We start from the raw sequence: 23,914 nt of genomic DNA on the forward strand, positions 1-23,914 counted from the left end.
TTCACTAGGAACTGGGGAGGAGAAAGGGAAAGTCTTTAACTACAAGGTGAGTATATAAGATGGACAGAGCGAAGTAAAAGTAAGGTAACGTAGTAAAAATATAACACGAGGTGAGAAGCAAGGGAATCAAAGTAGCGGCGAGCAAAGACGAGGAGTAAGGTCGGCCAGTAGCAGAGGTGTATGAGAGGAATCATCAACAGGCGAGATTAGGTCGTGAGCTGGTCTAGTTGGAGAAGACGAAGGTTGCGTCGCCTGATACGACAGAGACCTGGAAAACTGTGTTAGCAAGAGAAGCAGCGGTACAGGAATTGGGTTGGATGAAACTTACGGTGCAACCATCTTCGTTGACGCCGACGTCGGTATAATACTTGCCATTCTGGTACTTGCATTTACCAGAGACATTTTTTCCGACAATCTCGATGGTCATCTCAAGGATGGCATTGGTGGTGGGCCTGTTGGGGAACATGGAAAGCCATTTGACACCAGCCTTCTCACCAACTCCAAGGTTGAGAGGAGCAAAGTTGCCAAGGTCGGTGCCGGCCTTGCCCCATTGGCAGGCCTTGTCGATACCGACGCCAGCTGGGTTGACGTAGTACTGGGCGGAGGTGGGCTTGTTCTGCCAGAAGTAGTAGGACTCGGCCTTGGGGCAGGTCAGGGGCATGTTGGCGTTTGGAGTGAGCTCGAGAGGGACGGTCTCGGATTCAGTGCCTGGGTAGTCGGTTCTGCAGATGGAGACGACAGTGTCCATGGTGCTCTTGACGTTGACGCCACCGGCACCGGGAATGCAGAGCTTCTTGGACAGACCGGGGTTGGTGAGGTGGAGTTTACCGTTGCGGCAGGCAAGTCCACCAACGGACTCGCCAGTTGAGCCTTGCTCCTTGGGCCACTGGGACTTCTGGTAGCCGGGAGGACAGGCGTAAGAGCAGAGGGCTCCGTCAACGCAGGACTCGCCGGCAATGGCGGTGCGGATGGTGCCGAAGACTTCACCGAGGAGGGTGGCGTGTTGGATACCAGTGTAGCCACCGAGGCCTAGGTAGTCGAGGTGAATGGCACCGTACTTGGATGGGAAGTCATCGCAGTCAACCTCGCCATCGGGGAAGTCGAGGTCGACACCCTCTCCGCCCATATGAGTCTCTCCGCCCTTGGAGTCATCGGGCTTCTTGATAACGGGAGTCTTGGGGCCCTCTGGCTTAGGCTCTTCAGGCTCCTCGGGTTCCTCGGGCTCCTCTGGCTGCGAGGGAGTGCTCTCGGTGTGAGGGATAGCTGGAGGAGAGTAAGGCTTGGAGGCCTCAGTTGGCTTGCTGTCGGGTGGACAGGAGGTGGTGGGAGCAGCCTTCTGCGAGCCAAGGGGGAAGTTGCACAGGGCGTCGTGGTTCTCGCCGTTGGACCAGTTAAATTTACCCTGGAGGACGCCGTCGCAGACCTCCTGCTGGGTCAGCTCCTTGCCATTGTACATGAAGGCCTTGACGACCTCCGGGTCCGCGCGCTTCTCAAGGGCGCGGTGGTGGTGAGCATGGCCATGGGCGTGGCGAGAGGCCTGGACCGACTGGACTGACGCGGCAACGGCCAGCGTCAGGATGCTGGAGGAGAACTTCATCGTAAAAAGGGACTATCTAGAGCAGCCATTAGCATCTCATCACCCTCTCCCCGTCTCTTTATCATCCATTCTTTCTTATTATCATCTTCTTCTTGTCTGGTGTTATGGGTGAGGCTCGTATCGTTGTGTCCTGGGCTGACAGGCGATCACAGCAGACGTACCGGTGAATGACAGACAAGACAGGACACGCCGTTGAGCAGTAAAGAGTGAACGTGGCAGTGAGTCCTGCAGACAGACAGCAGCGCAGCAGACAGCAACAAAGAGCGACTGTAAGAAAAAGGAGTGACAAAGATGAAGAAGATGAAGCTGAACCTGATGAAGTCGGAGGAAGAAGAAGAAGAAGAAGAAGAAGAAGAAGTTGAGGAAGTTTGAGGAAGCGGAAGAAAAGGCAGCGGGACGTGGGGGCACGAGGCGTGGGCCGTGGGCTGAAGGCGGGCCAGGGGTCGGCCAGTCAGCGGCGGGCGTTAAGCGTTGCGTTGCAGGGATTCGGCGTGGTGGCAGAGGCTGCGGTGCGTGGCAAGAAGTTTGCAAGGGGGTTCGACCGAAAGAGGGAAAAAGTGGGGCTTTGTTTTAAAAAAGTGAAAAAAAGGAGAGAAAAAGAAGAAAAAAACAAGTCGATATAAAAAGGAGAAGAAGAAGAAGATATAAGAGAAGAACAAGAGAAGACGATAGAGAATACACCGCAAGATACAAGAGAAAAGATAAGAGAGTAGAAGATAAGAAAGATGAAGATAAGGAGAGTCCACGGGATGCGTCTTCCTACTGACGGTGTAGATGTCTACGTGCCGGCTGACTTGTCGGGTGTCATGCTGTGCGATGGTGTTGCTTGCGTGGCTCAGGGGCGAGTCAGGGGCCAGCGGAAGAAGAAACGGCCAAAGGAAGCGCCAGGCGAGAAGTTCTGGCTCTGGCGGAGACTTGCCCTGCCTTGACCTGCCTTGCCTCAGCTTGGACAAGCGACAAGACGCTACCTGCTCTTGGAGGCGCCGGCCAGCGTCTTGTCTGTCTTACCTGGAGCTCTTACCGTTTCTCGGCTGCCAACGTCTGGCTCTGCCTCTTCTAAGGTTCTTCTGCCCAACATCTTATCTTTCTCCTCTTTTTACTTCCTCCTTGGGCCTTTTTATTGGCTTTTAACGTTCGGGAAGTTTTTTCTTTTCTTTTGTTTCTTTCTTTTTTATTGTTATTTATTTTGGTTAAGTTGTTGTTGTTGTTGTTTTTTCTTTTTCTTTTTTGTTTCCTGCACTTGCTTAGTCAGATGCAGGTACATTCACGTGTTAAACAATGAGTAATATATTAGTAATACATTATTATATAAGCGAAGTAGGAGAAAAGTAGGACCGAGGAAGTTTAGCTTGAACTTAAAGTTTTTTATCTTTTTTTTTTTTTTTCTTTTTGGTGAAGAAGCGAAAGTCGAGAGGAAGAAGTCGACGAAGTTGACAAAGTTGACGAGACGAGACAAGTCAAGTGCAGCGAGTCAAGATGGCTGTTTCAGTGGTAAAGAACGGGCCCAAGTACCAGCTGGACACAGACCAGGTAAGCTGCCCTCCCCCTTTCTACAAAGAAACAATGGACAAAAAGGACTGACTGAAGAAGGTACTCCGCGCATCGACTGCTCTGCTCTCACACATCAAGGCCGAAGACCAGCGCAAGGAAGCCGGCTCGACGGTCAAGAAGCTTCCCCTAGGCGACGACAGCGACGAGGAAGATGACGGCAGTACCGGAGACCACTCGCCCATCTGGCTTATCCTGACCACCAAGAAACATCTCGTGGACAAGAACAGGATGAAGCCAGGCAAGATTGCCGTGCCTCACTCTCTCAACCCATCTTCCACCCTCAACGTCTGCCTCATCACCGCAGACCCCCAGCGCGCTGTCAAGGATACAATTGCAGACCCCGCTTTCCCGCCCGAGCTAGCTTCCAAGATCACAAAGGTCATTGGCTTCTCCAAGCTGCGGGACAGATACAAGTCGTTTGAAAGCAGGAGGCAGCTCCTCGCCGAACACGACTTGTTCCTTGCCGATGACCGTATCATACTACGTCTAGTCAACACGCTGGGAAAAATCTTCTTCAAGTCCTCTAAGCGTCCCATCCCCGTGCGGCTGGAGGAGATTCAGAAAGTAGATGGAAAGCGAGTCAAGGCGGCCGATAAGAAGAGGCCGCCCACGGATGAGAAGGCTGCCTCTGTTGCGTCGCCTGCTATTGTTGCGCGAGAGATCGAGCGCGCCATTGCCTGTGTACCCGTCAACCTCTCCCCCGCAGCCACCGCCGCGTTGAGGGTCGGATGGTCCAATTGGCCTGCTGAGAAGGTGGTGGAGAACGTCTCGGCTGTCGTCGAGGCGATGGTAGAAAAGTACGTTTCGCGTGGATGGAAGAATATCAAGGCCGTGCATGTCAAGGGAGCCAACACTGCTTCCATGCCCATCTGGCTTGCTGATGAGCTCTGGCTGGAAGACGCAGATGTCAAGGAAGTTGAAGTCAAGAAGGTCGAGGAGAAGAGCAAGAAGAGAAAGAGTATCACTGAGGGCGAAGATGCCGGAAAGAAGAGTAAAAAGTCGAAGCTGATCACTGCTGCTGCTGATGCTGCGGTCGACAAGGACGGGGAGGAAGAAGAGGAGCTCAAGGCCAGAAAGGCCAAGCTGAAGGCTCAGAAGGCAAAGGCCGTTGCTAAGGTTGAAGGTGATGCTCCCTTACTGCCAAAGGAAGTATCGTCCAAAAAGCCCAGGACGAAGCTGGCCAAGATGAAGAAAGCTACATAGTCCTGTCTCTTCTTCGCTTGTCTGTCTTTTGTTCGTCTTGTTATTGGTGTACGGCGCATGATGTTACGTTACTAGATCCCGGGACTGGTATAAAAGCGTTCTCTTCATACTCTCTATCTATCAATCGTTCATTCAATGGTCAATTCTTCTCTATCAATATCAATATCTATGTCTGTATCTATGTCTGTATCTATGTCTGTATCTGCTGTAATTGGGCCCATGTGCATGCTTAGTCATCCGGCTATCGGCGCCGAGGAACGACTTTCAACCAGCCGAGCTTCTTTCTTTCTTCCAACTTCGCATCCCAACTCCAGCCTTCAACCACCGCTGCAAGCACCCAATTAAGCCGAGCAGGCCTCACATATACCATACACATAGCCATATACACCCCTCCAAGCAGTCACGACAATGATCTCGCTCACTCGCCCGACCGTCCTCCGGGCAACTCGATCCATATACCCCTCCGCCGCAAGCACACTCGCCCGTTCCCGATTACTCTCTACCCTCGCTATCCTCGAACACAAAGACGGCAAGGTAGCCGGTTCGTCTCTCTCGGCTATCGCTGCTGCCATCAAGCTCGGTGGCCCCGTCACTGGCTTTGTAGCTGGTAAGGGCGTTAAGGCCGGTGTAGCTGCTGAAGTAGCGCAGGTGCAGGGAGTAGAGAGCGTTCTGGCTGTTGACAACGAGGCATACGATAAGGTAAGATACTCTACCACGGCATTCTTTGCAATTATACTTTTTTTCCCATACGGTGTGAAGAGTTATATACTGTATAATGTATATTGACGATATCCACAGGGTCTACCAGAAAACTATGCGCCGCTATTAATTGAGAATATCAAGAAGGGTGGCTTCACCCACGTCGTTGCAAGCCACTCGGCATTTGGCAAGAATGTCCTGCCCCGTGTTGCAGCCATGATGGATGCTCAGCCCGTCTCAGACGTCACCGCCATCGAGGGAGAAGATAGTACGCTGCCCAACCCACGGCCAACTCCAACTCTAACCTCACCGCCAATCAATATAGAATTCACCCGTCCCATCTTCGCAGGCAACGCAGTTCTAACAGTCCAATCAACCGACCCCATCAAATTCTTCACCGTGCGCGGCACCGCCTTCCAACCAGGCCCATCAACAGGCGGCTCAGCGAACGTAACAGAAGGCGTTGACCCCGCTGCCCCCTCAAACACAAAATGGCTCTCCGAAGACCTCACCACTTCCGAACGCCCTGACCTCTCCACCGCCGAGCGCGTCGTGTCCGGTGGCCGCGGCTTGAAGTCAAAGGAAGAATTCGACCGCATCATGACACCCCTTGCCGACGCCCTTGGTGCCGCGATCGGTGCCTCCCGCGCCGCAGTCGACGAGAAGATGGCCGATAACTCGCTGCAGGTAGGCCAGACGGGAAAGAATGTTGCGCCCCAGCTTTATTTGTGCGCTGGTATCTCGGGCGCTATTCAGCATTTGGCCGGTATGAAGGATAGCAAGGTCATTGCTGCTATCAACAAGGACCCTGATGCGCCTATTTTCCAGGTTGCGGATGTTGGGCTTGTAGGAGACTTATTTGAGAAGGTCCCTGAGTTGACTGAGAAGCTGAAGAAGTGATCATTCCAAGAAGGATATGGATGAGAAAGAGAAAGCAATCATCCCGACAGAGAAGATGAAGAAAAAGGCTAGAGAATGTGCGTTTGTCCCTTTTGGCCTACTTTGTATATACATATGTATGGTGTTTTGTGTCTTCCTTAGTCTGCTGGCTTATATAGATGAACTCAGCCATCTGATTATCTCTTTCGTTGTCTCCTACAGCCAGCTTGCTTGTTTGTTACAGGGGTACTGTGGACCTTAGCTGCAGAAAATCAGATCAGATAAGATAACGTATTATTATCCCTGGCCTCCAACAACCTACAACGACCAACAGTCATCTACTATAAGTATAGAGTAAACTGGGGTGTCAAGCATACTATTACAGTCCGTGGCCTTTGAATACAATTTATGTGGCCTTCATGGTCCTTTTAGTAACTACCTTAGGTATATATCAGACGTGCCACTAGTTTTGCTCACCATTCGCTGCCACTAACTAAGCAGCGTTGTTTTTTAGTCCAACGGTTATGAGCCCAGATTTGTGTAGGAGGGCATAGGTTCGAGTCCAGGAGCTATCAGGTCTGCCTGTTTTTAGAGATTTCCCCCGCTAGAGAGAGCTAGGGGCGAGAGGGTTCCCCCTATGCTAAGAGAGCGGTGGCCGGAGTGCCGAGGAAGGGATCTGCTCAAAAGGAGGGGATTTAGCTAGGATCAACCATGACTATGACTCCGTGGTTAACTGGGGAGGTGTGCAGACGTGCCAGGATCCTCATCATTCACTGCTGCTAACTAAGCAGCGTTGCTTTTTAGTCCAACACTATCGTAACCACCTAAGGATACACTTATATAACCAGTTTGGTAGTTAGGGGTGTCTACGCCTTGGTTAAGATTATATATTTTTCTTGTAAGGATAAGCTGGATTGATATTCATCGATGTCCTCTTAATTTGGCATCATGTCCTTGTAATAGAAGTTGTTAAACCTAAAAGATAGCTAGAGCAGTAGGAGTAATAAATACACCATATAACTAACTGACCGAAAGATCTGCCCACGCTGCTTTGCATTGCAGTTTTCCACCATTAGGAGGATATGATCTCAAATTGAGTTCCTTCGGCGCCTACAGACCATAGTGATTGATTGGGCTAGTGTCAGTTCTGTTCATTCGAATGTATTAGAGCAGGTGAAATATAAAATTTTCCAAACATACCCTTTTCACCCAAGACAAGCAGATCATCTTTCACGATTATCGGGTAGTAGTCATCCATTATTTTGGCTATAGGTAATATCTCTTTTAGTCTCCGCATAGCTTCTCAAAGATATGCGCTGGTCAACATACCATTGAATCGTATCTGTGCTATGGGCCCGTCAATGCCGAAATTTAATGCCGCGATTTGGAAATGACCATGGAGACCAGGGGTGGAACATGTTGGCTGAATAATGACTTCGCCATCAAGATACCCAAGACATATACCAGATGTAGTCTGAAGTGTTCCGAGCGATCCCAGCTCAAATCTATCTCCATACCCATGCCAGACCAATTTGGTGCCGGCCTCTAACTTTCTTGCCAAATGCACCTTCATATAGCTCCCTTCAGGCACAACAACAGGTCGATCTGGGAGACTTACTTTCCTCATAATAAAAGGTCGTGTCTCGGTCGTAACAAATGGCACTAAAGTCTTTCTACAGCCCCCCTCTATCACGTCGCCATAGGAAGAGACATCCTCCCTTTCCGCTTCGAGAGCATTTTGAGACTGAAGGAAGTCTTATCACATTTAGCATTCTGTTCTAGAGAAGAAATAAAGAAAGCAGGCTGGCTTCCTTATCCGTCTCAATGATAAGTCTTGCAGGCTTAGCGGCGGCCAGCCCAACAAGGAAGAGTGCTGCAAACTTGGCGAAATGCATTTTGGGTGGTCAAAGTAGATGGAAATGTGCTTTAATCTAGTTGTCTGACCTGTTGATTACTTTCTCAGAGCTGGGCCTGGTTGGGAATGGCGCTCAATTTATCATTCTTCTGAAGGCCATCACTTTACCCCGTGTGATTACCATGGCGTCATTGGTATGGCTCCGATCGTTCAGATCTCAATATCAAACTCTTGCTCTTGGTAAAAAAACTTGGAGAGATAGTGAAGATCAGAGGGTATAATGAATGTGGATTACCACCGGTAACTTTCATACAACAACCGATTGGATAATAATAGCTCTCTAAATAATGAGATATAGTTTCAGTCATAGATCATATATGTTATTTCGTCATCGTACTACCATTGACAGTTCCACATCCTATATCTGCCTATCCCATCAATCTTACTGGCGTAGACATGATGCTAAGTTGCGGATCTTGGTATCACTGCGGAGGATCGTCAACCCATTTTTCAGTTATAACACGTCAATTAAGTATCTTTCTACTCCGTACTTAGATATTAGGCCTCTGATGACGTTGTAAGATACAGAAATATATATATCACTTTGGGAATAACTCTCATTGGCCACTTCTGAAGCCTAGAGCTCTGCTCAGCCAGATGACAGCAATGATGATCCCCAGGCCGTGAACAAACATGCTAAAAGCACAAGGGCCGAGATAGCCAACAGTCTAGCTATCGGCTCCTCCCAAATTAGGCCTGCAGTCATTTGTAAATGGCCAAATACCATAAAGTCCAGCTGAATTTTTACTCCGCAGGTTTCTTTCACCTTGCTCTTAAGGCATGGAGTACCTGCCAAGCCGTAACTAGTTAACTCATAGGAAAACTATAAGAAGGTGTACAATGGAAAATTATTCCGTCTGTTACAATTATGGTTAGAATTAAGCCTCTTTAAAGTTTTTGATAGAAAAGGGAAGAGAGCTATTTGTCTCTAAGTGGATTTATATCTCTTTGAAGAGCAGTATGAGAGAAAGTACCTTGTATCGACGAGGGTAAACTAATACATTATGAACACATTTGCCCATCCATGCTAGATGAGTACTACGAGTACTACGCGCCATGACGTTAACTTGTTAGTTACTTAGCCCTGGCCAATCAGACAGGTATGACTAATGTGTATGGCCAAAATCGAGGCTAGAATTTAAGCTCGTAGGTACCCCTCGCTTCAGCCGGAATCATTACTTTTCCCTTACTTCTAGCTACGACTTTACCAAAGGGGATTGTAAAGATCTAGCAGTGAAGGGTCAAAAATGACTGATCCTTTGAGCATTACTGCCTCTGTGCTCGCAGTTACTACAGTCGCCATTCAGTCGACGAAGTCGCTCTGCGACACCGTCAAACGCTTCAGGGGTCGCGACAAAACCTTGCGTCGACTTCAAGATGAGCTCGAGGATCTCGCCAATATTTTGAATTCGTTGTCGCAAATGTCAGATGCGGAGACGCCAATGTTGGCGCTTCTTGAAGGTCCTATTGATCGATGTAGCCAAGTGTGCGACGACTTCGAACGATCAATGAAAGTTTTCAGTGGAAAATCAAACCCTGGCTTTCGAGATTGGACAAAGATGGAATTTATGAGGGGCGATATCAATGAATTTATAGACGCGATCACAGGGTATAAGCTGACAATCTCGGTCGGCCTGGGCACTGTTACCATGTTAGTTACCTAGCTAGTCACAACTGCCTTTCTCCTTCGAACTCTACTGACTTATTATAGGCATACTTCCAAAGTCTCCCACCAAGTTCTTCAAGAGTTCAATGAGGTGATCCAGGATACTGTATATAACCTTAAGGTCCACTTGCAGCGAATTGATGAGAAAATGGGACAATTTACTATCGAAAACACTAGTGCCTCAAACATAAACATAGACTTGAAGGACGAAAGGGCAGTGACCAAACAGTGTCTTCGTATTTGTGAAGACGCGAGGACTTATATGGAATCAGTGAGAAACCGAGAATTTCCTGTGCATCAAGAGAAACATGCTACCGAAGATGATATGCGAGACTGCTTTGAAGCGGAGCTCTTAACACGTCAAACTTTAGATGAAAGCAGAGACAGCTTCGCAGAGATCATTGGCCACCTGCGAGGACGCTTACAATCCCTAATCCTGAATGGAGATGCTAGAAATGAGGATGAGAGATTGCGGTTACAGGAAGATATCAACATTTCGAAGCAGTGCCTAGATGTGTGCAAAGTGGCCAGCGAGGTTTCTCATAAGAAGATATACAAAATTGGGGAGGCGATTGCTGACGGCGATAGCGATCAAGTAGTGGTGACTACTTTAGCGGACCTATTCGACGTCAAGAAAGCGATATCGAAAGGAAATTCAACGCAGCTGGTTGGGTCCATGACGGAAGAGGCTCTTCGGCACCTGGCAGAAAAGCGTTATAACAGTCGCTTTGGGGCTCCAGCAAATGCCTACAACTCTGCTGAAACCAGCAGCACCAGCTCGCCTTTATTCTCAGAGTCTCAAAAAGGTAGACATACTCTTCCGCCACAAACTGGCAACTTCCAGCAGTCTTCGAGGTCGAAACTAGGAAGTGATATACCGTCTTGCAACGAGGTGAGAAAACGGGGGGTGGGTGGAGCAACAGACTAAGGACCGTGTAACGCTTTTACAAGTCCTCGCATAACTACAGAATCTCCTGCAGACAAATCAACAACTCATTTTGTACGAATCCTGTTTTATTTTGTTCAGCCGGCACCACAACATAAATGGGGGAGTAACTACTGAACAACAAACAGGCCTTATAAGGTCGTGGATTTCCATTACTCTCCCTAACTGTAACCCCCACGGAATATCAAGCATTCATCCTTGAATTACACCCATCAGCTGCTTACGAGCTTGATGCTGTGAGCTCACTTTCGGAGTATTTGAACTTGTTTATGAATGCCCTTACAAATCTCCGTGACTTCAAATCTACGTGGAAACGTTGAGATGGTTACCGCCCACTGCCTCCTGCATACAGTCATACTCGCACAACAGCATGAGGCTCGAATTACTAACGGCGGGCATTATTAACTAATCCTCGTAAACGCCGCGCTGGATAAGATTGGTTAAGATTCGACGTGAAGATTCCCGTTCGCCTAACCTTCATACCCACTATTAACTCCGTGCTTTAACGAAGTGAATACATCGTCAGTGCATACGAAGCACGTTTTCGGAGCAGTGAATCTCATCCATGTCCCCTTCCCGTGGTTATGACTATTATTATCTCCGGGATTGAGTCACTTCGACGACGCGAAGGAGGTTGATAGTTAATAGTTACGAGAATGACGCAAGAATTCGATTATAAAGCTCGCTTTTTTTTTCAGGAGTTTGTCTTGCACTTCCTTTTCCATTTTTTTCCTCCAGACTCAGCCTTCTAACTATATTGCTAGGCAGCTCAAGTCCACAGTGGACCTAGATATGTATATCTTTACTGGTCACTGTGGCCGCTGTTTACGACTACCAGTACAGTTATGCTCTTTAGAGTACACAGTTACAACAGAGACTTATACTGAACGGAATTCAATAATCATTCATATCCAGTTAACACTGGAAGCCTTGGCAGTGTCAAGCCTCTGCATAAACCTAGGGCTAGGGATCGCTCATGGGAAGCTAGAAATGCTTCTGTGTCTGTTGTCGCCGCTTCTGCCCCTGTCGACAACGCCCCTGCTCGTTCTACTGCTGCTCACGCGGCGTCTGCCTCTGCTCCGATCCCCTAGCCTTCCTGAACGAAGACTCTAACGTCGAAGAGGAGGGAGCTCTGTCGGCGTCGTTTCTCCTCCCCCCTGTGGCCATTGCGTTGTGGGCAAAGTCCGTTTGAGCAGTGTGCCGTGGCCATCACAGCGGACAACGAGCCAGAGGGTCTCGCCACCTGTGCGAGTTGTAAGGCGTTCATATCTAATTCAAGATCACTACGGATGAACCTGGTCAACATCCTGCTTCCGGGTCGTTTATATCTCGCATTCCTTCATGCATGCACTTCCAATCCATCGGGGACTGTGGTATGCGAAGTACAAACTGCCCTACGCTACTTGCTGGCCAATTCCCGTGGATAGCTATCTTGGACAAAAGCCCTTCTCAGCGGAGGAAAAGTTCTTCTGTGGTCGACAGGCTAAGTTATTACTATCCTCAGCAGAAATTTACAGCCAAGGTCTGAGGTAGACATCGATAAGTACGGCCTCCCCAGTCAAGCCCTGCTTTCAACATTTCCCAAGGCAAGTAATAGGTAACAGACACGGGTCTAACCCCATTTTATAATGCCTTATCACCGGACTGCGACTCTAAGGTCGGCAAAATCTCATATACTTGTTTCCTAATACTAGGGTTTATATTGAGGAACCTCGACCTACGCCCCTGAAACTCAGCTTAATTCATGACTCAATATTCTATACCCCCAATATCCCATCGCTTATGGGCAGTATTCGCATAACTCTTGAACTCTAGGTATAGTCGAGCCGCCCAAGCTTCCGTATTAACAGGTAGTAATCAGCCAGTAGAAAACGGTAACGTGCATTGATGGGACCGGACGTGATGTTTGCCAGCTGAACAACGACTCGAAATATTGTCAAGATAACATCATCCTGCCCACCGGTGCTGCGTGCTCACTCTTTTGGCTGAATGGCATACTTAACAGATATACATACGATTGAATACAAACCACCACACATCCTGAAGGTGAAGGATGTAATGCCGGGCAAATATTAGGATGATAATACCCAGGCCAAGCAGTTGGGGCCAGATCCTACATCATCTCCCCGGGTAGGGTGTTCTGGGCCAGGCGACAAGACAATGCCTAAACGATGCACATGGCGCGTAAATGCAATAGATCCATTGCCAACTACTTTTTCTCACTAAATCATGATACCTAGACTTGAGAAACAAAGTGGCAATACCTCAACAGCCGAAAATGTGAAATCCGCCCTGACGATGTGGATGTGGACTACAAAGGTCTCTTGTGTTGGGAAGCCTGAGAAAAGGAAGAGAGATGTCAAAATATAGTTTTAACCCGCTGATCACTAGATTGGGCACACTCTTTTGGCTCAGTCGTTTTGACATGGGAAGAGAAATTGTCAATATCAGCAAAAAAAACAGGAAAACGGACTCTTTCGAACTTTCCATCCATCCGGCGCCCTTAAACATAATGATATCCGTGCCATCGTGAGGAGGGGGTTAGGCATCAATACGGCAAGCAATTACAACAGCAGCCTCACAATCACAATAGAATACAAGATGTCAGTAGCGAACTAGCCTCATCCCTGCCGACTACTACTGGCTACAGATAAAAGAGGAGATGATAGTTGAAGGCCAGGCAAAATTCTATATCTAGAGAATATATGCTCATTAGATATAGAATTGAACGCCAAATCACGAATTTCCTAACGCAAAGTGTATCTATATAGATAAATAGACGTTGTATAACTAGTAGATATCTAAACACCTTACATGCACTTGGTTTATCCATATCTAATAAATGTTTGCTTGGCCATGCATAACAGCAAGGTATAAAAATATGTGTGTGATTATAGCGCCTGTCTACACCTTATGATATGTAGTATGTCTAACACTTCCTAGCCGTATTGAGGTGAAACTGGGCCTGATTGTATAGCAATCCGTCATCTTGCATATATACGAGGTGAGGCTCCGAGGAATTGATCAACTCCACGGCCGATACCTCGGGCCAATTTCTATTTTTGGCCTTTTTGCCTGAGAATTAACACGGGATCCTCGTATTTCCTAACGAGCGCGATGGGTCAACCACCTCTTCTCGCGATACCAAGAGAATCTCACTTGCATTGACCCCTCGAACAAGAGCAAAATGTGGCCGATAGAGAGAAGAAGGTTGATTTATTTGTGGAATCAATGGCCGAAGAGGCCGTGCGTGAGCCGCACTGCGCTGGGGTGCGGAATGAGATGAAGTCTTAAAGAGAAGAGACCTGCTGGCCCCTTCGCATCCGTATAATCAATAACAAATATCAAAAAACCTGGAAGATTCACAAAGAAAGCGAGTCAGTCACGATGATGAAATACTTTCTTTTCAGCCTAGCTGTCTCTAGCGGTGTGTTTGCAAACGCTCCGAGGCTCGAGGGCCAGCCACTCGTCGATGTGAAGCCAACGTCTCGGTTGACGGCAGAATTCCGACCACAGCGTGTTGGAAACGGGACTCTGACTGACTTTGGAGGCTTTTCAGAAGCGAAACTGCTGTTTGCGAGATCCTGTCGGGCAGGTTACTGTATGTTTTGACGAATATTTGCTTTTAACCTCGCTTTTTATATTGGGATTAGTGGAAAAATCAAATATGGCTCGAAGAGTACGGAGTAGTTAACTTAGGCTGGGTGCTGATTTGGAACTCTGCTATAGATGAATGCTCGATAGGCACAGGGTGCTGTAGGACGAGCCAGAACTGCACGTCTGACGGCTGCTGCGACAAGCCTAGTATAGGCTGCGGATCTGACGGGTGCTATGATCCGGAGACAGAGACGTGCTGTGCATCTCGTGGAACGAACTGCGACAAGGGATACGACTGCGTCGAGCCATCAGGTTGCTGTCCATCAGGAACGATCCCTTGCGGCACGGAGCATTGTTATGACCCGGAGACAAAAATCTGCTGTGGCAATGGAGGAAGCTGTCCCAAGTCTGGTACATGCCATGAAAGCGGAGGATGTTGTCCCGATCACCAACGTGGTTGTGGAGAAGATAAATGCTACGATCCGTCATCCTCAATCTGCTGTACAGATGGTGATGATTTCTGGGCCTGTAGAAAAGGGGAATCGTGCTGCCTGGCTTCGAAGAGCTGTTATCGTCCCAAGACGGAAAAGTGCTGCGAGAGCGGAGCGTGTCCTGACTCTGGCAGTTGCTGTGGGAAGGAATGCTGTTACGAAAACCAGAGGTGTGGCCGAAATGGGTATTGTACGTCGATACGCACGCCGACTACAGCCACAGTAACCACCACCGCTACCGAAATCGAACCAGACGAAATTCCGACGCCAGAGGCTACTACTGACACGGTCACCACCACTGCGATAGAGACCTATTCAGGCAGCGCTCCTACCTCAGGAAGCGGTGGCTCGGAACCCGGATCAAACTCCGGCGGACCTCTTCTGAATGGTGGGATGCAAGTTGGTTCAGGGATGGTTTCTCTGGTTGCTATTGTTTCTGCCTGGCTGCTTGGAATGCTGATGTTGTAAGGAGATGATATATCAGATATAGACCTTAATAGATGAGATATCCTTCCCACGTATCTGATGGTACCTTATGGCAGGGCGTACTCCGTAAGCAGCCAACAAAAACCCTTGGGACGCAATTGTTTTGCATGTAACACGCCAGACATCTCAACCTCCAGGATGGTCCGGTCATATCAGCTCACTTTAACCCGTGACGCTGGAATGCTGGTGCCTAAGGAGATCGGCAGAGCTGGAAGTCATGACTGCATATGAAGCACTCCGTAACTACATGGTAGCACGTAAGAAGTCCGAGGCCTAAGGTAAGATTGCCCGGCAGCCTCAGCATATCATAAGAAGAGAACATGCAACATGCTACTTGATCTAGAACAATCCAATGCAGGTGAGTCATCTGTTCTGTCGGCCTGACGCATCCTGGACGAGAAACTTCTGCCTTAACGAGTGTTGAATGCGAGCATCGGGAAGCCGCCGTGTCTGTTTGCGTTTCGGAGTCTGCTTTGGCTGTCCTTTGTCGGCGACCCAGAACGAGATAATATAATTCCCCGATGACTCAACCAAGTTGGGCCTCGTATTCGACCCTTGACACTGCTAATATCAACCACCTTATCAACCAGTGAGAATGCGATTAAGGAGACGAAGTCGTTTTTCCCGCCAACCAGGGAAAACTTGCTTTTTTTGGGCTGTTTGCTTCTTTTGTTTGTAATCTATTTCCGGAGTTAAGGTTGCTGACTAAGTATTCCGGAGTGAGTTTATTCCGAGATCAACTCCGAGATATATAAAACCTTAATCGAAAAGTAGAAAAAAAGGAGTAAAGGAGAAAGTTTGGGGATGAAAAGATTGAGAAGAAGATAGCCAAAAACATAGCTTGCTAACGTGGAGTGTCGATGATGCCGATGATCGTGGAGAGGCAGTCCCTCCTCCCTAGCTGCGCCATTACCAAGCATGTACGGAGTAAGCCTTTGAGGACCGGCGCGTACTGCCGTTGCTGTGACGTGCTTCAAAGGCGCTGTCTATCGCCAACCGGCATGCGAATAAGCTCGCTAGCGCCGAATACGAGCTGACAAGGTGTGTGCTTCGGAATAAGACACTGGCTCCTTGGATCCACCGCGTCTAATGAGGCTTACATAGTTTGTTTGCATTTGTCAGGAAAGTATCCAGTCCACCATCCCGCAGGCCCCATACAAGGAAATCTTATTCGCGCTATTGCTGGGATGGATTTGTAACGCATACGAATGTATGACGGTGTTCTGCAGAGCTAGACTAGACCTTCCATAGTTACCGTATCCCGAATGACGAGACGGAGTGCCATGGGAGCATGGCCTTTCATTATTTGATACCCAGAGATGGGCAGCCTGGCGGTCTATAAGAAGGGGCTTCCCACCTCCTTCTTATGCCCTTTTTCTTTCCATCATTCACAACCACAATTGAAGACATTCAATACAAACCTCGAGATCTAACTACTTCACTGAACATCACTGAAAAACATCACTACACAAAACGCATCCAAAACAAACCGTTATCAAAACAACCACCACGTTTTCACCAAAGAATCCACAAGCACCAGCATATAAAACCACAAAAATGTCGAGCTCTACAACTGCCTCTACTGCTTCCAAAATGTCCATTTTCTCCAGACGAAGCAACTTAGCCAACAACAAGGATAACAAGGTCTCTTCCAGCGCCTCCTCGATAATGAGCACATCCTCCGTCTCCAGCATAGCTGCACTCAAGGCAGCCTTGCGTCGCCAGCGAGAAAACAACTCCGAGCTCTCGAAGAAGGCAGCCAGAAAGCAAATAACTTGCATATCACCAACCACTTCTGAAGCAGCCCGAGCTAGTTACTTTGCTCATCGGGCGTGAGATTACACACATCCAGCCATCAACGACAAACTACGACCATGGATAAGATTTGCATTGGCGTTTTGGGGGGTTACCATAACTGTTTTCAGCTGGTCAATTGATCTGTTCTTCTTGTTTTTTCCTATGTTTCTTTTTTTTTGACTGTCGTTGGCCCGAATTTTTGGTTCCGCTTGCCCGTCATTGAAATTCCTGCTTATTCCGTATAAATTATTGGTATATAGTTCTAATATTAATAACAAAAGAAGTATTGCTTTGCAAAATATTCAATCCATGCTTTATCTCTCTCTCTATCCCAGTATGAATTCTCCATCTAGCTGGCGCTACATGAAAAATACAATTCGAAGAAAACATTGAACGCATATTTTAGGTTGTTCCACAACACTCGGCGATCGTGTTTGGAGATGAAAAAGGGGGTCAGATTCCTATCAACGCGCATCACATTGGAATAGTGACATTTACAAAATCCACGAATAGCGGATATAAGAGTGTGAGGGATCAACTGAGTATTATGGCAAGGGATGCAGAAGCGTTGTTCAAAGAGCGCTGGGAGGAAGAGAAACATAAGAGAGGCGGTATGTCAGATATACTAGCTAACTACTGTTAGCCCGGAATTTGCACTGCGTGTAATTAGCAGCGGTGGAAGCTGAGACTGGGAAAGGCAAGAAACCTAAGCTCTAATTTAAGCCTTCAATGCCCGGTGGGCCAAGAGACAGTCAGCGAATACTTGTTATCTATGGGCTGGGTTTCTCGTAACAGATTCCCTCTAACACAGATGCTATGTGATCGGGGTGCTATCTTACTCAAAGTTGCGGACTACTAGCTCTATGATTGTCGGTAAATACCCACAAGGCTTACGCGGACGCCAGGCAGCCAAACAATTAACTATGCACAAATACTGTCACTATCATCCTATTCTGATCGAAGATGCATGCTGTCTACTTGGAGGATCCGATCTCCCATCATGTGTGTACGGAGTATAGTATCGATGACTCGGAATTATACTTGTCTCCAACTCCGTATACCGAAGGTACTCGACTGTAATGTGACATCTGTTCTGGATGCGTCTGCATGAAGGCCTAGCTTTTCTAGCCTGAGTATTCGTATTCCACCATGTGTAACAGGGAGACGTTGATATTATGTAGATGATGCTGTATATACGTTCGCTAAATCCAAAAGTGTCACCAGAAATCATGAATCGTCCCATACCGAAGGCATTGCCTTATGTTTGCATTAGAAGTAAAGTTACAGTCCAAATAGCAACTCCGTCATTGTGATCTTCTTCCTCACTGCGTTTGAGAAACCTTCATGGTAACTGACCCATACTTTCTTGGCCTTCTTGCTTGCATCACTAGAGTTGGTCCTCTTGCTCGACTCCGAAGAATCACCCGGTGGCTTCTCTTGGATGATTCTCCCGAAGAAGTCCCGTTTGGGGCCTAAAGATCGACCGCATTTAGGCTGTTTGTTACCATCTCCGTTATCCTTTGCGTTTGCGTTGCCATTGCTGCCTGTTGATGAGCCGGGGCCCCCGTGGTGGGGATTCTGGGCTTCTGATTGTCGTTTGATTAAGCTCTTACGATACTCCTGGTCAAGTGCTTGGCGAACCGCGTATCGAACGGGTGCAGATGTGCTGCCTGATGATAGCGCGGTGCCTTTGACTTTGGAAAAGCTGTTGAGAGAATCAAGGGATCTGCGAGTGTGGTTAGCACCATGTTACATTCGGATGGAGGGGAAAGTAATCAACGGATTAAGTTGATAGAAAGAGACAAGAAACGTACGGTTCCATCCTGTAGATGTAGCCTCCATATCCCCCCGCTTCGGTCTCGAACTTTGTCTTCTCGAACGTCACGCCCAGGCCATGCATTATGCCTACTGCAGCTTTAAGCAAGACCCGCTCGCTATCCTTGCGCACGCTCGCAACGGCTCCCTTGCCGCCGGAGTTGCCTATAAGTGTAGGTCTTATATCTGGTGCAAGCATGCGAGTAAGACTGGGGACCAACTCCGTGACAACAGTTTCAGTAGAGTGGAATGTCCGATTCAAATGAGCTGACAGGGAAGACTGAAATTCAACTAGGATAGCGCGGTTTTGTTTCTCAGCTTCAAAGGCAGCGAAATCTGCTCGTGGACCGGCAAAGGGATGTTCTTCTTCCCCATCACCGTCAATGTCCATCTTTGACCCATCCTCAGACTTGTGTGACGACGCAAAGAGATGATGAAAAGCAATGGTGGCTTGGCTAAGGTAGGGGTTCAGTTCCCAATCCTGGTTTGAAAAGACCTTGGAGGATATCTGATCATGGAAGTATAGCCAGTCATATGCTGCATTGGGTTTGGAGAGGAGGGTATCATCCTGGAAGGTCTGGGTAGGGTACGTGAGGAAACAATCCGTTACACAGCGATCATACTCTCCTGCGGCATCAATCATTTCATTCAGCCGGCTGATCGCTGCGCGCTTACGGAGCTCTGCCACTCCGACAGGCGCTTTGCTCTTTTCTTTGGAGAACGGGTCCTGGAACCCTTGGTTGTCCTGTCGATCATGTGGAAAGCCAGCTCCATCGAGAAACACTCGGCTGACGATTTCTTTCGCTCCACCACGGCCGAGTCCACGGGATAAGCCGCTCCCTGACTGATTGTGAAGAATATGGCGTTCCAGCCACATCTTCGTCAGCCTGGACGAAGATGGGAGGCCATCATACCGAAGTTTGTGTGCTACCCACTCGGCTTCCACCAGGATTCCTCTGATGTCACCCTCACCCGTGCCACGAGTAAGGGCCTGGTTTCTGGTGCCGCTCACACCCCAGGTGGTTTCGCATAACTTCCTGGCCCCATCGGCGTCGCATTGAATACCTTCCTTTTCGAATATGCTTTTAACGCGCTGGACAACCTGGTCGAACGGGACACGACGAACGTGGATGATTTCTGCAATTGAGGCCTGGCGCAAGGGTCGAAGGCTGGGATGATAGACATCATTGCATATCAGAATAAGTGGACGGAGCAGCCGGAAGTTGTCCCCTTTCTTTTTGCCCTTCCGACCAGTGCTCTGTCCATCTGTTTTGGATTTGTTGGAATTTCTTTGGTCTAGTTGTACGAGATCGATGAGCGCTTTCATGAAGCCACCCTCGCCTCCCCCGCCAGAACCGCTGACGACACCATCGACTTCATCAATGATAACGCAGACCGGCTTGCCTGGTTTCCTGACAGCTTTGCCATCTTCGACAACGGTAACTCCTTTAACATTCTCAGTCCCGACAGCATCCTTAATCCTCCCTGTCACCACGGTGCGGCTTCGTTCATCACTGGCATTGATTTCTAGAACCTCATATCCAACTTGCTTTGCGCAAATGTGCGCCAAAGTCGTCTTGCCTAGACCTGGTGGCCCCGTAAGCAAGAGGATCTTGCGATGTGCTCGTTCCTCCAGGTCGTTGGAAATGTTGTTGTTGTTGTTGTTGTTGTTGTTGTTGTTGTTGTTGTTGTTGTTGTTCTTCGGTTTCGGCTTTGATAGGCCTGGGAAAACTATCGGATCCCACGCCTTTAACCAGCGTAACACAGTGCGATGTGTCCGGTCATCACCGATCAAATCCTTGAAGCTCCTAGCTCGGTATTTCTCTGTCCATAGCCGGTGAGCAGGCTTTGTAGCGCCAGGTGCCGGGACCTGGCTTTCAACAGAGGGGACGACAGCCGGAGCAGATGGTTCCAACAGTTTAGCCTCGTCTATAAGCTGGTGTATATCAATTCCGTAATAGCTTCGTGTTGCCTTCCCGGCAGCGGTAACTGATCTTTCCGCGATCAATTTCTCATAGGAAACGTTTTCTGTCTTCACCCTTCGCCGTACGTATTTGACCTTCCCAGAGCAAGTCTTGATTGAGACGGACGTATACTGTTCGGTCGTGGCCTGTATTTTTGCAGGGGCTTCCTCAGGGACTCCAGCCTTTCTCTGCCACAAACTATCGGCCGTCTCAAGTCCAACTATGTCATCCAATCTTTGTAAAGGTGTATCAAGTCGAGGTTCACTTTGGAATATGCTATTGCCCCCCACATTATTTGTGTCGTCATCATCATCGTCGTCGTCGTCGTCGTCCATCACAAACGGGCCAGTCTTGACGCGCTTTGGTATCTCCGTCTCCGGCCCTCCTTCGAACTTCCTCTTTGCGTGGTCGGCAGCAGACATCATCGGGAGCTCTTGGAGCAGGGGCCGTGGAGAACAAGACAGCGCCATCGTGGTTTTCTCGTCATGAAGTCGTTGGTGGCTTTTGTCGGCCATCAACATGCTCACAAAAGTCATATAAGATTCGTGTTTTGGTCGCGTTTACGACGCGCTTAACGCGTAAGATCGTTATTGGATTAGTCATCTATTTGACGACTGTCACCCATGTTTCTATTGGGCAGACAAGAGGCGCCGGAGGAAGGATAGGGCTCCTGGAACCCAGGGGGATCTACGTTATTGCTAAATACACTATGCTTATCACCACGCCCGCGACCGTATGGATGGTATGTTTGTCGCTATATCTATTACAAGGGAAAGCTTCAAAATATTATATAATACATTTAGTTATCTAAAAAGTTAGAATCTGCTTGTATGCTGTAAGACTTTAACAACGTGTAAATATATATAGAAACGTACGGAGTTGTGATTTACCAAAAAGGGCAATGCTACGGTTAAATGACAGAAAATTGCGAACCCGACGGTATTATACATAATGTCTCATCTGCCTTATCAAGTTATGACATATCACATGTAGTCTCTGGCTCAGGCCTCTTTATCCTAATAAAAAAAGGAAAAGAGAAGCCAGTACCAGGAACTGACAGCCTTGCCTAGCCCAGCATCGAGCTTGCAGCGTGTTATCCCGTTTGCCTGCGGTGTTTGTGGTGTTTGAGATCTCCAGGGATTCCCGTCTCCTGCACAGCCTATTGGTCAGACGCGGCGCTTACGGTGTGGATTCTGCTGAGTCATCATGATTTTCTGCGCTAAAAGCGTCACGGTGAACGATGGGACATGCGGGCGACATGTCCTCCGTACAAACATACATATGCCATAGCAGGGAGCCATGGGCCATGGAACAGTCTTTTACGGCCTCTCCGCGCCATGGGTTGAGCACAGGGGTTACACAACCCAACAGCTAGTCTCATAATCCAACATTTAACCGGTCTCATAAACCTGAGGTGATCCCTCAGTGTTGGAAAACATGGCAAACGAACCACTTCTCCTGTTCTGGAGTACAGAGTAGAACGGCAAGGAGTCTGGCCGCGCTGTGCCTGGCTCGCTCATCATGCGTCGTGAGGACACCGTTGCCTGTCCTCAGGCTGCCACCTTGCCTTGTGCTCGGTGCGTTGATTCACTGGGCCAGACTCTTACATCGACCCGGCCCCTGGGGGGGCAATGTGTCTGGAAAGCAGGTTCTCCGTGTACACGTTGTACCGCCAGCCGGAGGTCCTGTCGTCCTGTAAGCTATACCCACGAATTATGTGTTGGCTATTTGAACAGTTAACCCTAATAACCCTCTATACAGATCTCCATTGGTTGTTATCCGGCCGCAGCAGCTATCATCGAACTACATGCGGAGGGGAAAGAGATACCGTTTTCAACGCCAGCTCGTGACTCCTTCGATATTCGATGTGTAGCGGCCCATCAACACTTCAGGTCCAATCGTATAGCAGAGGGCAGGGCGGGTCCAACGTCTGGGTCTGCCTCACCCACCATCCCTGCTCCCCGGCCGTCCTCTGCAGTTCCTACTCCTGCTGCGGGGGGGCAGACGACTCGAAAGCGAGCAGCCCAACAAGCGCCCGCCACTGCCTCGCCTTCACTCCCAAAGAGAGTTGCCTTGTCCTCAGGCACAGGCACGGAGGGTGCTCGTGAGCCAAGCTCCTCTGCATCGCCTCTTGCGTCCCCAGTGCCCTCTAATATAGCACCCTCTTCCAACCAGTCCGTGTCTAGGGGCGCCGTGGCCGTTCCTACTTCTTCTACAGCTCCCAGGCCCACCTCAGGTTCCGATGCAGCTACTTCCCTTGTTGGGGCTGCTCCTAGGCAATTGGTTGATCTTACGACAGCTACCACTCCCGCTATCGTTAATCGGGCCCCTGTTAATGTTGCTGCTCCCCCGACCCCCAGAGTACTTCAGGATCCCTCTCGCGGTAAGGATGCACCCACGCTGGAACGTCCTTCAGTCCCTACTCCTAGCAAGGAGCCCGGATCGCTCTCGCATCCAAACGCTCACCCCCTTACCGGTACTCATAATACTGCCGCTCCTATTCCTACCCATCATAACGCTGCTTCTACCATTTTAAACCATTCTTCCTCCATTCCCGAGCCCTCGGCGCCACGCGAGCGTGCTGTGACTATCGATCTTTCTCAATTACTGCACCAGCTGAACATGTTAGGCCGACATTGTACTACGGCGTATCAAAAATGGCTTGTCGTCGATGAAAAGTTTGTTAGCAATGATCTTAAACTGGATGACATGCATGATACTATGCATGACATATTGGCCAGGATTGATTCCAAAATGGATGACTTGCATGATAAAGTGAAAAGCGACCGTGCCGAGTTTAGACGCATCTTGAGCGAACTTTCCACCAAGCACGATAAACTGAGCAGCGACGACGACGAGTTCAGGTGCATGTTGAAGGAAATTTCCACTAAGCATGATAAATTGAGTAGCGACCACGACGAGTTTAAGCGTATCCTGAAGGAAATTTCTACCATGGCTGGCCGCAATATGCATACCACCTTTCGTCTTCAAGAGCAGATACACCAGCAAGCCGCTGCTCACGCTCGGTTTGACGCACAGCTTGATATGATCTTCTCCCGTCTGCCTCCTGGCCCGTTCTCTGGGTTTAATTCTCAAGAGGAATTCCAGCGCGCACTACATTAATATACCCAGTAACCTTCCTTATCGCTGCCATCCCTTCTCATTCGTCTAGGAGCCGTTACTATATAAGTCCCGTACTCTGTAGATATAGATATAATAAGTCTTATACCAAGTTTAATCTAAGCATCTATTTTCTACTAACGCTCTTTCTTGTAGCGCGGTTTACATATGAACGTCAATTGTCTTAG

The 23,914-nt window shown here is 48.6% G+C and overlaps 10 protein-coding genes across 10 annotated transcripts; 7 read left to right on the forward strand and 3 right to left on the reverse strand.

Moving 5' to 3' along the window:
* Positions 1 to 223: 223 nt before the first annotated feature.
* MGYG_02376 (UTH1) lies at positions 224 to 1,597 on the reverse strand (the record flags this gene model as incomplete). The annotated part of the gene is made up of 2 exons (XM_003174799.1): positions 224 to 268; positions 329 to 1,597. 2 exons carry the CDS (start codon positions 1,595 to 1,597, stop codon positions 224 to 226), a joined length of 1,314 nt encoding a protein of 437 aa, XP_003174847.1.
* Positions 1,598 to 1,888: 291 nt separating this feature from the next.
* MGYG_08973 (hypothetical protein) lies at positions 1,889 to 2,526 on the forward strand (the record flags this gene model as incomplete). The annotated part of the gene is made up of 3 exons (XM_003174800.1): positions 1,889 to 1,963; positions 2,049 to 2,154; positions 2,372 to 2,526. The coding sequence occupies 3 exons, from the start codon at positions 1,889 to 1,891 to the stop codon at positions 2,524 to 2,526; spliced, it is 336 nt and encodes a 111-aa protein (XP_003174848.1).
* A 547-nt stretch (positions 2,527 to 3,073) lies between these two features.
* Positions 3,074 to 4,351, forward strand: MGYG_02377 (hypothetical protein; the record flags this gene model as incomplete). Its single annotated transcript, XM_003174801.1, has 2 exons — positions 3,074 to 3,127; positions 3,188 to 4,351. 2 exons carry the CDS (start codon positions 3,074 to 3,076, stop codon positions 4,349 to 4,351), a joined length of 1,218 nt encoding a protein of 405 aa, XP_003174849.1.
* Positions 4,352 to 4,759: 408 nt separating this feature from the next.
* On the forward strand, positions 4,760 to 5,950 carry MGYG_02378 (electron transfer flavoprotein subunit alpha; the record flags this gene model as incomplete). Its single annotated transcript, XM_003174802.1, has 3 exons — positions 4,760 to 5,050; positions 5,150 to 5,318; positions 5,376 to 5,950. 3 exons carry the CDS (start codon positions 4,760 to 4,762, stop codon positions 5,948 to 5,950), a joined length of 1,035 nt encoding a protein of 344 aa, XP_003174850.1.
* A 1,051-nt stretch (positions 5,951 to 7,001) lies between these two features.
* Positions 7,002 to 7,556, reverse strand: MGYG_02379 (hypothetical protein; the record flags this gene model as incomplete). Its single annotated transcript, XM_003174803.1, has 3 exons — positions 7,002 to 7,039; positions 7,130 to 7,195; positions 7,259 to 7,556. 3 exons carry the CDS (start codon positions 7,554 to 7,556, stop codon positions 7,002 to 7,004), a joined length of 402 nt encoding a protein of 133 aa, XP_003174851.1.
* Positions 7,557 to 9,091: 1,535 nt separating this feature from the next.
* MGYG_02380 (hypothetical protein) lies at positions 9,092 to 10,438 on the forward strand (the record flags this gene model as incomplete). Its single annotated transcript, XM_003174804.1, has 2 exons — positions 9,092 to 9,495; positions 9,556 to 10,438. 2 exons carry the CDS (start codon positions 9,092 to 9,094, stop codon positions 10,436 to 10,438), a joined length of 1,287 nt encoding a protein of 428 aa, XP_003174852.1.
* A 3,849-nt stretch (positions 10,439 to 14,287) lies between these two features.
* Positions 14,288 to 14,929, forward strand: MGYG_02381 (keratin associated protein 5-1; the record flags this gene model as incomplete). Its single annotated transcript, XM_003174805.1, has 2 exons — positions 14,288 to 14,734; positions 14,852 to 14,929. 2 exons carry the CDS (start codon positions 14,288 to 14,290, stop codon positions 14,927 to 14,929), a joined length of 525 nt encoding a protein of 174 aa, XP_003174853.1.
* A 1,694-nt stretch (positions 14,930 to 16,623) lies between these two features.
* MGYG_02382 (hypothetical protein) lies at positions 16,624 to 17,544 on the forward strand (the record flags this gene model as incomplete). The annotated part of the gene is made up of 3 exons (XM_003174806.1): positions 16,624 to 16,862; positions 17,341 to 17,438; positions 17,498 to 17,544. 3 exons carry the CDS (start codon positions 16,624 to 16,626, stop codon positions 17,542 to 17,544), a joined length of 384 nt encoding a protein of 127 aa, XP_003174854.1.
* A 564-nt stretch (positions 17,545 to 18,108) lies between these two features.
* MGYG_02383 (chromosome transmission fidelity protein 18) lies at positions 18,109 to 21,121 on the reverse strand (the record flags this gene model as incomplete). The annotated part of the gene is made up of 2 exons (XM_003174807.1): positions 18,109 to 18,553; positions 18,642 to 21,121. The coding sequence occupies 2 exons, from the start codon at positions 21,119 to 21,121 to the stop codon at positions 18,109 to 18,111; spliced, it is 2,925 nt and encodes a 974-aa protein (XP_003174855.1).
* Positions 21,122 to 21,315: 194 nt separating this feature from the next.
* MGYG_02384 (hypothetical protein) lies at positions 21,316 to 23,729 on the forward strand (the record flags this gene model as incomplete). Its single annotated transcript, XM_003174808.1, has 3 exons — positions 21,316 to 21,348; positions 22,086 to 22,183; positions 22,499 to 23,729. The coding sequence occupies 3 exons, from the start codon at positions 21,316 to 21,318 to the stop codon at positions 23,727 to 23,729; spliced, it is 1,362 nt and encodes a 453-aa protein (XP_003174856.1).
* Between the last annotated feature and the right edge of the window lie 185 nt (positions 23,730 to 23,914).

Source organism: Nannizzia gypsea, genomic scaffold (assembly GCF_000150975.2).
Source record: "Nannizzia gypsea CBS 118893 supercont1.2 genomic scaffold, whole genome shotgun sequence".
Taxonomy (NCBI): Eukaryota; Fungi; Ascomycota; class Eurotiomycetes; order Onygenales; family Arthrodermataceae; genus Nannizzia; species Nannizzia gypsea.